The sequence below is a fragment of the Peromyscus californicus genome, unplaced genomic scaffold (assembly GCF_007827085.1).
Source record: "Peromyscus californicus insignis strain IS unplaced genomic scaffold, ASM782708v3 Scaffold_7__1_contigs__length_154581171, whole genome shotgun sequence".
NCBI lineage: Eukaryota > Metazoa > Chordata > Mammalia > Rodentia > Cricetidae > Peromyscus > Peromyscus californicus.
The window spans coordinates 86,388,943-86,403,020 of record NW_026294595.1 but is presented as its reverse complement, the minus strand read 5'-3'; the positions used below and the strand labels follow the sequence as shown (position 1 = coordinate 86,403,020).

The 14,078-nt window shown below is 36.3% G+C and overlaps 2 protein-coding genes across 2 annotated transcripts; both read left to right on the top strand.

The window, feature by feature from the left end:
* On the top strand, positions 1-966 carry LOC128101603 (olfactory receptor 4F3/4F16/4F29-like). The gene has a single exon (XM_052724859.1). The coding sequence runs from the start codon at positions 4-6 to the stop codon at positions 964-966; it is 963 nt and encodes a 320-aa protein (XP_052580819.1). The 5' UTR covers positions 1-3.
* Positions 967-12,894: 11,928 nt separating this feature from the next.
* LOC128101595 (olfactory receptor 4F15-like) lies at positions 12,895-13,833 on the top strand. The gene has a single exon (XM_052724848.1). The coding sequence runs from the start codon at positions 12,895-12,897 to the stop codon at positions 13,831-13,833; it is 939 nt and encodes a 312-aa protein (XP_052580808.1).
* Positions 13,834-14,078: the final 245 nt, after the last annotated feature.

Sequence of the window (14,078 nt, the reverse complement as noted above, 5' to 3'; positions counted from 1 at the left end):
CCAATGGAAGGAGTGAATCAATCTGTTGTGCCAGAGTTTGTGTTCCTGGGACTCACCAACTCTTGGGACATCCAGTTATTCCTTTTTGTGTTCTCCTCCATCTTTTATGTGGCAAGCATGACAGGAAACTCCCTCATCGTGTTCACTGTGGCTTCTGATCCTCACTTACACTCTCCCATGTATTTTCTGTTGGCCAATCTCTCCTTCATTGACTTGGGTATTTCTTCTGTTATTTCCCCCAAGATGATGTATGATCTGCTGAGAAAGCATAAAGTCATCTCCTTTAGAGGTTGTGTCACTCAAATCTTCTTTATTCACTTTATTGGTGGTGTGGAGATGGTTTTACTCATAGCCATGGCCTTTGACAGATATGTGGCCATATGTAAGCCTCTTCATTATCTGACTATTATGAGCCCAAAGATGTGCATCTTGTTTTCAGTAGCTTCCTGGGTTGTTGGCTTTATGCATTCTTTAGTTCAACTGGCTTTTGTAGTAAACTTACCGTTCTGTGGACCAAATGTGTTGGATAGCTTCTACTGTGACTTTCCCAGATTCATCAAACTTGCTTGCACAGACACATACAGACTGAAATTACTGGTCTCAGTCAACAGTGGATTTATGTCAGTGGGCTCCTTCTTCATACTGATCATTTCCTATATTGTCATCATAATCACTGTACAAAAACACTCTTCAAGTGGCTCCTCCAAGGCTCTGTCCACACTCTCAGCTCATGTGACTGTGGTGGTCTTATTTTTTGGTCCTGTGATGTTCATCTATACATGGCCTTCTTCTTCCACACACTTGGATAAGTTTCTGTCCATATTTGATGCAGTTGTCACTCCGTTTCTGAACCCTGTGATTTATACATTCAGGAATCAAGAAATGAAAATGGCAATGATGAGAGTATTTAACCAGATACTGGGTTATAGACAAATAATTAAACACTTGCACTCTGATCATTCTTAATGGAGGATAGACGTTCATTGTTAAACAATTTCTGAGAAAAATATTTCCTTACCTATTGTGACATTTATTTATATTCATATATATGCTATTTTTGTCTTATACTTAGTAAGAAATGAAATATCCCATTTATTTATATAGCAAAAATATAATAAATCTAAATCCCTGCAGAATAACATTTCCCTGAAGAAAGCTATTAGATATAGAAGAGTGAATGTTGTTTTAAGGTCTTCAGGTAAAGGGACACTTTTTACTCTTATTTCCAATAACTAATTCTATTAAATTATGTATATGCTAAATGCAAGTGCCCCAAATAATTGTAAGCAGAATTCAAGAAATACCAAAGATTTTTTGTTAGTATCCATTCGGCTTCATTCATAGATACAAGGGTGGTTCAACATGCTAAAATCAATAAATGTGGTTAATCACATAAATAGCCTCAAAGTCAGAAATTGTAACATCATCTCTGTAAATACAGAGACAGCCTTTGACATAATTCATTATTCTATGGTAAAAATCATGAATATATTAGCTTTAGAAAGAAGCAATCTCAATACAATAAAAGCTGTACCATATAAATCTATAACCAACATTATGCTAAATGGAGAAAAAAATTTGAAGCACTCTATTTAAAATCAGAAGAAAAATTTCTCCTTCTCTCTGCTGTTATTCAATATAAGGATTTGATTATTAGGTAGAGCAAAAAGACAACAGAAAGTGCTAAAATGGTTTTGAAACTCCGAAACTGTTAGACGAAAAAGTGGATAGTTGTATTAGTTACTTTTTTTTTGTTGTGACAAAAAACCATGACCAAAAACAACTAATGGAAGAGTTTATTTTGGCTTATGGTTCCAGAGGGGAAGTCCATACAGCAAGGAGTGCATTGCAGTGGGTGTTGCAGGTGGAAGCTGGCTAATCGCATTGTCAGCCATACACAGAACGTAGAGAATGAACTGGAAGAGGCATGAGGCTAAAACTCTCAAGACCCACCTCTGAAAATGTACTCTTCAGCAAAAGTCCATATCCTACAAGTTCCATAACTCTCCAAACAGCACCACCAACTAACCAAGTGTTCAAATACCTGAGTCTATGAGGGGCATTTCTCATTCACACCACTATAGTAGTTAGTACATTGTATGATACAGGCTAGGGAAATATTTTCTAAATAGGACTCTGGTTGCTTAGGAAATAAAGCCAACAATTGGCAAATGGGTCTTTATGAAATTATAAAGCTTCTGTATAGTAGAGAAAATTGTCAATTGAGTGAAGAGGTAGTCTACTGCATGGGAGAAAATCTTTCCCACCTACATATCTGACAGAATATTGCCATCTAGTCTATATCAAGACCTAAAATCTCTATGAAGAAAACAACCTAATTAAAATGGGTTATAGAGATAAACAGAACATTCTCAAAAGGGAAGTTGCAAAAGTTAATAAATGTTTTGGAGGATATGGAGCCTGAACTGGCCTTCTTCTGTAACCAGGCAAGGCTCCCCAGTGGTGAGACTGGGACACTAACCCGCCACAAAACTTTAGACCCACAACCTGTCTTGCCTGCAAGATGTCCTGGGGCAATGGTGGCTCAGAGCTTGTGGGAGTGCCCAACTATTTACTGGTTTAACCTGAGGCCTAAGCCACAAGAAGGAGCACATGCCCAACACTGCTTGGCAGGCCAGGACCTGGAAGCTGGATGGCTCTGAAACCCGGGATAAAATCAAACATGACTAGGGAAAAAGTCAATGAAATGATTCCTAATGATATTCTGCTATACTCATAGATTGTTGCCTAGCCCAGCCATCATTAGAGAGGCTTCCTCTAGCAGATGATGGGAGCAGATGCACAGACCCAAAGCCAGGTGGAGCTTGGAAAACCTGCAGAAGATTGGGGGGAAGGATTTGCAGGAGTCAGAGGACAGCAGGAGAACAAGGACCACAGAATCAACAAAGCAAGGCTCACATGGGCTCACAGAGATGGAAGCAGTAACCATGGAGCCTGGAGGTGTCTGCACCAGACACTCTGCGTACATGCTATGGTTGTTTAGCTTGGAGTTTTTGTGGGACACATAACAGTGGCAGTGGGGGTATCTCTGACTCTTTTGCCTGCTTGTGGGACCCTTTTCCTCCTACTGGGTTGTCTCCAGCCTTGAAATGAGGGTTTGTGCCTAGTCTTATTGTTTCTTATTATGGCATGTTTTGTTGACATCTCTGGGAGGTCTGCTCTTTCCTGAAGAGAAACAGAGAAGTGGATCTGGGGGGAAGGGAAATAGGGGGCATTGGGCGGAGGATGGGGGAGGGGAAGCTGCAGTTAGGATTTATTGCATGAGAAAAGAATAAAGAAAAAGAAGAAAAAATGTTTTAAAATTTCAACATCATTAGCCACTAGGGAAGTGCAAATTAGAACTATGATGGAATTCCATCTCACTCCAGTCAGAGTCAAGAAAACAAATGACAACAATTGTTGGTGAGAATGTCAGAAAAGTAGAATCCTTATTCACTATTATTGGGGTTATAGATGCAGTCACTATGGAAATCAGTGTGGAGCCATCTAAAAATTACTGACTAGTGTTCATAGTGCTGGAAGGTACTATGCACAGTGCTGGAGAAGAAAAGTAATCATCAGTTTCACCAAGTCACAAACCCTGTGAGTTACAGTAGTGACCTACCTGCTGTGAAATAATCCTTCTGTACAGTGTGAAGATGTGCTGCTTTCATTATTAATAAAAAGCTGATTGACTGATAGCTAGGCAGGATTTTTGGGGCAGAGAGAATGCTGAGAACAAGTAGGTCAGAGTTGGAGGAGTTTTGGGCCAAATGCAGAAGAAACAGCATGAGAAGTTCATAGATGAGGTAAATGAGCCTTGGGGCAGCACATAGATTAATAGAAATGGGTTAATTTAAGTTATAAGGGCTAGTTGAAAACAAGTCTAAGTTATTGGCCTAGCATTTATAATTCATAATAAGTCTCTGGTTATTCCAGAGTATTTGCCGGGATACAGAGAAACTCCACCTACAAATGATGCCCAAGCATGCAGCACCTACAGCCACTTAAGACTTGAGAAATCTTAAAAAAAGGTTTTAAATACACAAAAATGAAGCCAAATGTGGCTTCCTAGTCTCATGTCCGTCATGCCTATGGGCTTGAGTCGCCAGAATGAGACCTGCCAGCACATCATGAACTAAGCCTTATGGTGGGTTTAAGTTTTGCTCATGTAGACAGAAAAGATTACAGATAGGCAGTAAGACAGATCCAGTTGGAAAAAACCTTCAAGCAGGTCACAGTGTGTTTGAAATTGTACATAGACTTGGGAGAGAAAAAGAGAAATGCTATAGACAGTCATGGAAAAAGGAGTTTAAAAATAATAAAGTCTTTAAAGATGGAATAAAGTAATATAAAAGGCAAAAGCCATGCAAAGACGGAAAATAGATGGAGAGTCTGGATCCTGTATGTTATTGTGTTGTATCTGAATTTTCTGACTGCTGAGGAAGGAATGACAGCTGCCAACACACATTGGATTATGGAAACACTGGATCAAACCAACCCATATATTTAAAAAATGTCTTGATTTCAAGTGGAAGTCAAAAAATGTGTTACTTTGGGGAAGAGGTTAGTATGCTTTTATTTCCATAGGAAATGGGAGGCTATGAATTCATTCCAGGTTGATATGGATTAGGTTTGATCGTGGAAGACTCCCTGAAAATCCTGCCTACAGACATAAAGAAATAAACCTAAAAAAAAACTACAAAAATTGTAATGCATATTTTACCTGCTCAAACATAAAACAAAAAAATTGTCTATGACTACTTGCATACAACACTACTTGTATTAATAGAGACATGTATGCAACCTTTACAAGTTTATGTATTTTTAGAACAAGGGGACCAGAAGCTAATGAAAATGGATGGCTCAGGTGATCCAGCATCTCAAAATGCCTGTTTCCTCAGAGTTCTGCATCCAGAACAGGTTCAAGGCTACTGACTGAGATGGTCCAGACTCACAAACTACTCCAGCCAATACTTAACAATTATCCTGATTTTCTCAAGGTTCCTCCAAAGATGCCAGTGCCCCCCAGACAATAGGAAACAGTCTAGAGAAAACAATGCCCACATTCCCAAAAGATGGGTTATGAATATTTGTTATCATTTAAGGGGGTTGATTACAAGTTGTTATTGGTCATAGTTAGAAAAAAAGTTAAATTTAAAGATCTAATTCTACAGGAAAAATGGTGGATATGTTATAGGAATGGTAGGAAAAAGGGGTAGATTATTGAATCCACTTTAATCCTAAAAGCAACTATTAATGTCAAAAATTTTACATTGGTATGGATTTTTGTATACTGATACAAATTAAAGGTTATTTTTGTTATATAGGACATGTATTTCTATTTTTGTTTAAGGTATAGTACCTATACAGCTTATTTAATTACGCACTGTAAAGTTTTAGCCCTTGAAAGCTATTTAGGATAATAAAGAAATATAGGTTAATAGTCACCCATAACTATCAAACTTATAGTCATGTTAGATATGTTTTCAAGGTCATACAGAAATAGATTTCAATAGATAGATGATCTTCAAACACTTCAAAGATATATAGAATATGGCATTTAATATGTTTAATAACCTAAGGCTTTTTATGACAGTGAGACATGTCTCCTCCTGACAGCACCAATTTACTTCAAAAGAAGATGATGGGCATTGAAGAACCTCCATATAGAGTTTGCTTTCTTTATGGCAAAAACTAGCCATTTGAGCAAAAAACTGCCTTTGCCTCAATTGCTGACAATATATTGTTCAAACTGGGCCAGCAGGATGCAAAAGAAAACAACTGCCAAACTTTGCTAAGACAAAGTAAGACAGTCATTCAAAATCCCCTGCTTCTCAGAAATGTCTGTCAGATATATTAGGCCTATAGGCTAAAGTTGGATGCCCCAACATTGTAGAAGTACTTTGGGTGACTGTCTAGGCAGCCAGATGTTCTTGTCATTAGGTAACACTACACACTTATGGGGTCTTTGATGGGGCTAAAAACTAAATAATTATACTTAAAGTTTTCCTTAGTTATGATAAAAGATAAATTAGGTATAAAACTTTAGACTCACAAAGATAAGATAGACAATAGAGCATTTTCTCTAATTTTGCCAAATATAAATGAACTGGATATTGTAAATATAATTTTTACTTGATTATATATAGTTTAACTATGTTATATATAGTTTTACTATGTTAAAGTTAAAACCTTTTTTTTAATTAGACAAAAGGGGGAAATTCTTTAGAATAATCCTTATGTGCACTGTGAACAACTGATGTGTCACTATCATTGTTAATAAAAGCTCATTGGTTGATACCTAGGCAGAATTTTCAGGGCAGAGAGAATGTTGAGAAGAAGGTGAGTGGAGATGGAAGAGTCACAAGCCAGATGAGGAAGAAGCAACATGGGAAGTTCACAGATGAGGTAAACGAGCCTTGGTGTAGCACACAGATTAATAGAAATGGGTTAAGTTATAAGAGCTAGTTAAAAACATGTCTAAGCTTTCAGCTGAGCATTTATAATTAATAATGTCTCTGTGTGGTTATTTGGGAGCATCTGCCAGGACACAGAGAAACTCCATCTATACCTACCTGCAAGATATATCCACTTTTGCAATAGTGACACAAATTCTATGGAAATAACAAACCATTATTTGATTGGATTTAAAACCTATTCAGTGATATGGAACCCACATCTGACACTGCTAATTATGTCAAGGACCTGAGACTACATAGGATATAGACACAATAGAAAAATGTACTACAATTATTCTGCTAATAAAATGACTCTAAACAACATGTTACTATACCCATAGATTATTGCATCACTAAACCCTCATCAATGAATCTTCTTTTTGCAGCAGAGCATAATTAACACAGAGACCCACAACTGGACAACATGCACAGGGTGAGAGAGTTTGAATCATCCATCCCTAAATGAGATGGCTGTATTTCACCTCTCCCCTCAAGGCTCAGAGATCCATGTGGAAGAGGAGACAGACAGATTGTAAGAGCCAAAGGTGATGGATGATTTTAAGGAAACAGCATATTCCAGACACAGAATGGCTGTTGGGCAAATGAACTATCAGAGACTACAATAGCATGCACAATATTTGCACAAGTTTAAACCAGGAAATACCCCATCAGGAAGAAGGGGAAATGGGCATAAGTTTCCACTGCCAAGAAGCTATTGCAATTGATAGGTGTTGGACAGGGAAAATCAGTTTCCTTCATTGACCCCAGAGAAGGCTGTATGCTCAAGAAATAGTTATCCAACACAAAACAGACTCCATGTTTTTGTTGTTGTTTGTTTTTAGTGTTTATTAAAGCTTTTTTTTTTCTTTGGTTGGTTTTTTTAAAGAGAGGGTAAGAATATGAATTTGGGTGGGTAGGGATGGGGAGTGGGGAGGAGTTGGAGTTAGGGGAAAGAAGGTGACCAAAATACATTGTATGAAAAGTTTAAAAAGTAAGTTAAGAATGAAAAAAAAAACCCTAAAATAGAACTACCATTTTACCAGTTATACTGCTCATGGCCACATACCTAAAGGACTCTGTCTTACTTACCTTTTCATTTATATGAGATAAAACATCATGACTGAAGCAACTTCTAGAAGGAAGAGTTTATTTGGATTTATAATTATAGAGAAATAAGCATCCATGATGGCAGAGCAGAAGCATGGTGACTGGAACTAGAGCTTACATGCCTTACTGTAAGCACAAAACAGACAGAGCACTGGGAATGGTGCAGAGCTTTGAACCATCAGAGTCCATCACAGTAACTTACTTCTACTGGGTAGGGCACACCTCCAAAAACCTACCCAAACAGTGCCACCAACTGGGGACCAAATATTCAAACATTTGAGCATATGGGAGATATTCTTATTCAAATGACCACAGACTATATTCTACTGCAAATATATTTATATATTCATGTTTTTTGCTATTCTATTCATAATAGCTAGAAAATGGAATAAGTTACAGATCACCTGATGAATAAATAATGAAAATGTGGTACATATACACAAAGAAATTTTATTCAGCACCAAAACAATGAAGTTATGAGGATAAAAATTTTTCATAGTTAGTATTTATTTTTGTAAAGGAAGGCTTGTGTGGAGATAGAGTCAACTCTTAGGAGTCAGTTCTCTTCTTCCACACATTAGTTTCAGGGGTTGAACTCAGGTCCTCAGGCTTGATGTTAAGTGCCTTTATTCATTGAGCCAACTCATTGGCCTAGCATATTTCTAATCCATTGATTATTTGTAGTTAATTTTGAGAAACTATTTATCTTAAAGGAAGGAATAATTGCAATGAGTAATTATCAGTTATTGTATCCAAGTAGCTTAATGAGACCAAAACAATTCCACTTTTATTTCTCTCTTTCTCTGTAGTATCTGAGTTTCAGAGTTCTTTACCACACTGACCAAAACAAATAATCCTCTAGAGAAAAATTCTGTAATCATGAGCTCCTTTGAAGCTGCCATGCTTTTGCAGTGTCTCTTGGTCAGTGGCCTTCAAGGTGTATATAATTAGCTTCATATATTCTTAATGGAAGATTCCATGTGCCACTTTATGTGAGAGGACACAGGGAAACCCGACTCAGACAAGATGCTATTGTTATCATTCAGGTAAAATAGATAGATGGAAATAAACTTAACAGTGCATGAGTTGATTATTCACAGAAGTTAGTTTGTGATTGGAATTGCTGTGGACATGAGTTGCATCCTACAATGCTTAAAGTAGAGCACAGTAAGGAAAAGGAATTGAACAACACAGGAGAATAATTGTAACAATAATCAATGTATAAAGAAGCATTGAATTTGATTGGAAAGAGATTAAGGAGGAGTGTATGGGGTGATTTGGAGGGGGGAAGGGAAGGGAGAAATGATGTAATTTTATCATAATCTTAAAAATCAAATAAAAGATGTTTATTAAAATATTGGATAAAGCTAAACAACTGATTGCCTCCTGTAATGAGCTAGGACCACATTATACATAGGGGAATATAAATAGTACTGGAAAATGCCAAAAACTTTGTGATGTTTTGTGTGAAATTTATGCATTAATCAATTATTTCAGCTCACAAATGAGGATCTAATCTCTTACTAAATGACAAAAAATAATTTGATAGCATGTACAAATAAAATGACAAGAGTTGTCCTTTCTATTGTCTTTTCAAAAGAGATGAGTATAAACTTACCATTTTCTGTGAAATAGAAGCAAATGCATTAGGTACTTTTTGAGTTTCCAAGATGAAAGTGTCTCATGTATTCCTGAGTAGAAAATAATTTTTAACATGGAGAATACAAGACTCAATGCTGAAAGCTGACTATCCTATGTAAGGTCATTTTTCAGCAAGATGAGGGCAATTTCAGAACCCAATAATACCTGAAGGTACCAGGAGTTAGATTTATTTTTCTTGCTTTATTCTAAAGAATGTAAACAGTGCTGATATTAATTTTGTTTCTAAACTATAAGAATGGAGAAGGGTTAAAAAGTTTTGCCAAGTAGGGGTGGTAGAATGTGAGAAAGAGAATCAATGATACAAAGGTATTACAAAAGCGATTTAGACAAGTGCGATCATTGTAATGTTTGACTTTATTCTCATTTATTCTCCATCAATTCTTCAGTTTTAACAATCTTGTTTTTTCTTTAGTTTGCTGTGTTGCTTCAAAATTCTGCCTAGACTATCTCATTAAACTACATAGCCACATATAAAGTTTTTAATCAATAAAGAACATCTTTTAGCAAATATTGTTTGTCCCTATTTTAAAGTTTTTCTGCTTCAAAGGTTTGGGATGAGTAGACAGGAAAACAGATGTAAGATTAAACCTTACAGGTTGGTATCTAATTGAGGAGGGTTTAATGAATATATTTTTATTGAGTAGTAGATACAGATTAACTGTTCTTTGAGAGCAAATGAACTAAGTTTACATTTGAAATTTCATTTATTGGTCAGACAATAACTATGGGTATTAAAATATATTATTAAAAAAAGAGAGTTAATATATTTTGGACCTGTATTTTTGGTGCTTTCTGCTAACTGGCATTCACTTTTTAAATTACTTTGTCTCAAGTGTTGGACCCTGTTATGGACAAATAAAAGGAACTAAAATGATAACATTTATTGAAGACTCACATTTGGATACTAATTAAGTGTATGGTTATGGTATTTATTTTAGTCTGACAGTTAAATATCAATCAATATTTTAGTTTGTTCAGTAAATATAAGTAATATCAACTCTCAGATTTTTAAGTATTTAGCCTAATATTAAACTATCAGTAGTTAAAGTATGGCATTAATCTTGGCTTTTGAATAAAAAACCCTATCCTGTCTACTATGCTAATTCTTTAAATAAAATAAAACCCTACAGTATAATGTGACAACCCATTTTGCAATGAAACAAACATATAGTTACTATTAAATGATGTCATCTTTCAGAAGACTCAGGTCATTAGGAATAACTTCAGGGCAGTGTTTCATACCATTCCCAGTACTTCAAAGGTTAATATTTTGCAAGAATGTTGAGTTTGGATGCTTAATTTTGTCATGATGTCAATTGCTAGAAAAATTTCTTGACACAATTTGCAAACGGGTAACTGATTGTTTCACAGAATGCAAAAATGTATCAGCCTACTTCTGCTTGGGGAGCTAGTCTCATGTTCAGTTAACTCAATTAAAGGACAGTACATTAATGTTAATGGTGTAAAGCAAAACTTCATGATAAGGAGAAACATTCCATAAACCTTGAGGTTAAATATTTTCCAGAGTTGAGAAGTTAGAAGTAAAGGACTGTATGTCAGAATCAGGTCTGTAGTGTTTGCCATGGATATCAACGTGGATAGTTAAAAAACAGTGAGTAGTTTTTTTATTTTGTAATTGAACTGATAATGTATTAGTCTTCAAATGAAAGTGTAAAGAACTTGGCAATGAATTGCTCTCTTTAGTGATGGCTAATCTTCTATCTTATGAAGAACATCTCTGAATTCACTCTTCTTTGAATGATTACAATTTCAAATTACATGAGCATAATAGGGAACCTTTCCTCCGCCAGTTTTATGAAAGCACAATCAGCAAATAGATGTTGTATATATTGATAGTGTACAGTTTGATGTTTTATATATGTGAATATATTAAAATATAAAAACATAAAATATATGTGAATGTTGTAAGTCGATTAAGTCAAGCTAACTAGTATATTTGCCACCCATACTGATTTGGAATATGAATGGTGAAGTTCTATGCCTACTAGTTTTCATGTAGGCACTATTGTTTCTAACAGTTGCCACACTGTGCCATGAATTTCCAGAAACTATCCATCTTGTCTAATTGTGTATTTTCCCTTTTGACAAATATCTTTTTCACCTTTCTACACCATTCCATTTGCTCATGATCCATTGTTAGACTTTCTAATTCTATGAGCATAGAGTCGTCAGAGTCCACTCTGACCAAGGTATTTCAGAATTTGACTTTCTGTGTCTCTTTAATTTCAGTTATCACAGTGACTTCTAGGCTTGTTCATGTTAAAAGAAAAAAGGGATTCCTCTTCTTTAAATGGGGGCAAAGAATAGTCTATGTGTGTAGTGTGCGTGTGTGCGTTCGTTCGTTCGTGTGTGTGTGTGTGTGTGTGTGTGTTTTATACACTCATCTATCATTTAACACATCTTATTTACCTATATCAGGCTTTATTTGTGAATGCTACTTCTGAATATATATTCTTTAAATTAGAAGTGCTATATCATATATTTCTATATTTAAATTAAAAAATTGATTTTATAATTATTTTTCTGTGTATGTGTGATTGTGGTATATATGAGTATGGTCTTTGTATACTTGATGTGTGTGTATGTACGTGTGCATGTGCGTGTGCGTGTGCGTGTGTGTGTGTGTGTGTGTGTGTGTGTGTAGGTGTGCATGCACACACACAGTAACACAGACCTATGTTAGAGGCCAGAAGACAATGTCCTGGGTCCTGCTCTCTCATTTTCCACTTTATTCCTTTGAAACTGGGTCTCATGATGAGCCTGGAACTAGTCTGGCATTCCCCAAGCTCAAGTAATCCTTCTTTTCCCATCTTTCACAACACTGTGGGCACAGACACACACGGCCACAATTAGCTTCTTGTTTTGATGCTGGGATCTGAGCACAGATCCTCACGATTGCACAGCAAGTGTTCTTACTAATCAAGCCATCTCTCTAGCCTGATATTTCTAGTTTTTAATCTTTTCCTTTTTTTCTTCTACCTTTTATTTCTCTACCTACATCCTCTTTGTCATTTGTGGTGTTGAGGATCAAATATCGGACCTTACTCATTTGAGTTTTAATTCATTGGGCTACAAAGCCAGTCTGTATATTTATTTTTTGAAGTACCACCAAGAATTTTTTGTCTCCATGAATAAACATACTAATTTATATTCACATCAAGTTTTTTAAAATCCACCCAAACTTGTCTCTTAAAAAATTTTAAGGGGCTGGAGAGATGGCTCAGAGGTTAAGAGCACTGGCTGTTCTTCCAGAGGTCCTGAGTTCAATTCCCAGCAACCACATGGTGGCTCACAACCATCTGTAATGAGATCTGGTGCCCTCTTCTGGCCTGCAGGCATACACGCAGGCAGAACATTGTATACATAATTAATAAATAAATCTTTAAAAAAAATTTAAGCTTTTGAAATAAAAATCCAGTTACTTCCTTTCCTCTTCCTTTCCTCCCTTAACACTTCCCATGTACCTTCTTTTGTTATCTTTGAAAACTGTGAGGTGATACTTTGCTGCAGTTTGAAGTTATGATCCTCTGGTGATGAGTGATGCTCAGCACATGTTTACATATATGCAGGACTTCACATTAATACAGTTTTAATTTATAGTTTCTCTTGTTTCCTCTCTCAGGTAGCACTATCAAAAAAGCCAATGGAAGGAGTGAATCAGTCTGTGGTGTCAGAGTTTGTGTTCCTGGGACTCACCAACTCCTGGAGTGTTCAACTATTCCTTTTTGTGTTCTCCTCCACATTTTATGTGGCAAGCATGATGGGAAACTCTCTCATTGTGTTCACTGTGGCTTATGACCCTCACTTACACTCTCCCATGTACTTTCTGTTGGCCAACCTCTCCTTCATTGATTTGGGTGTTTCTTCTGTTACTTCCCCCAAGATGATTTGTGACCTGTTCAGAAAGCATAAAGTCATCTCCTTTAGAGGTTGTGTCACTCAAATCTTCTTCATCCATGTCATTGGTGGTGTGGAGATGGTGCTGCTCATAGCCATGGCCTTTGACAGATATGTGGCCATATGTAAGCCTCTCCATTACTTGACCATTATGAGCCCAAGGATGTGTATCTTATTTTTAGTGGCTGCCTGGGTGGTTGGCCTTATGCACTCTCTGGTTCAACTGGCTTTTGTAGTAGACTTACCTTTCTGTGGACCAAATGTGTTGGACAGCTTCTACTGTGACCTTCCTCGGTTTATCAAACTTGCTTGCATAGACACTTACCAACTGGAATTCATGGTCACAGCCAATAGTGGGTTCATCTCTGTGGGCGCCTTCATCATACTGATCATTTCCTATATTGTCATCATAATCACTGTACAAAAACACTCTTCAAGTGGTTCCTCTAAAGCCCTGTCCACACTTTCAGCTCATATCTCTGTGGTGGTCTTATTCTTTGGTCCTTTGATATTCTTCTATACCTGGCCTTCTCCTTCTACACACCTGGATAAATTTCTGATTATTTTTGATGCAGTTGTTACTCCTTTTCTGAATCCTGTGATCTACACATTCAGAAATCAAGAAATGAAGGTTGCAATGAAGAGAGTATGCAGACAGCTAGTTAGTTATAGGAAAACTGTTTAACTAGATGTGCTGCACTGCCTTCAATGAATGTAGAAGCTTGCTGCTCATCAACCTCAAAAGAACTTTTCATATATGTATATATATTTCACACACACACATATATATATAAAAATTATGTATATATCTCTATCCCTCTCTCTCTCTCTCTCTCTCTCTCTCTCTCTCTCTCTATATATATATATATATATATATATATATATATATATATATATATATATTCACCTGCTTAGTCAGGATTAACAATC

Bases quoted from the DNA above. Each gene is read 5' to 3' on its own strand.
- LOC128101595 (XM_052724848.1), top strand. From the start codon at position 12,895: ATGGAAGGAGTGAATCAGTCTGTGGTGTCAGAGTTTGTGTTCCTGGGA.
- LOC128101603 (XM_052724859.1), top strand. From the start codon at position 4: ATGGAAGGAGTGAATCAATCTGTTGTGCCAGAGTTTGTGTTCCTGGGA.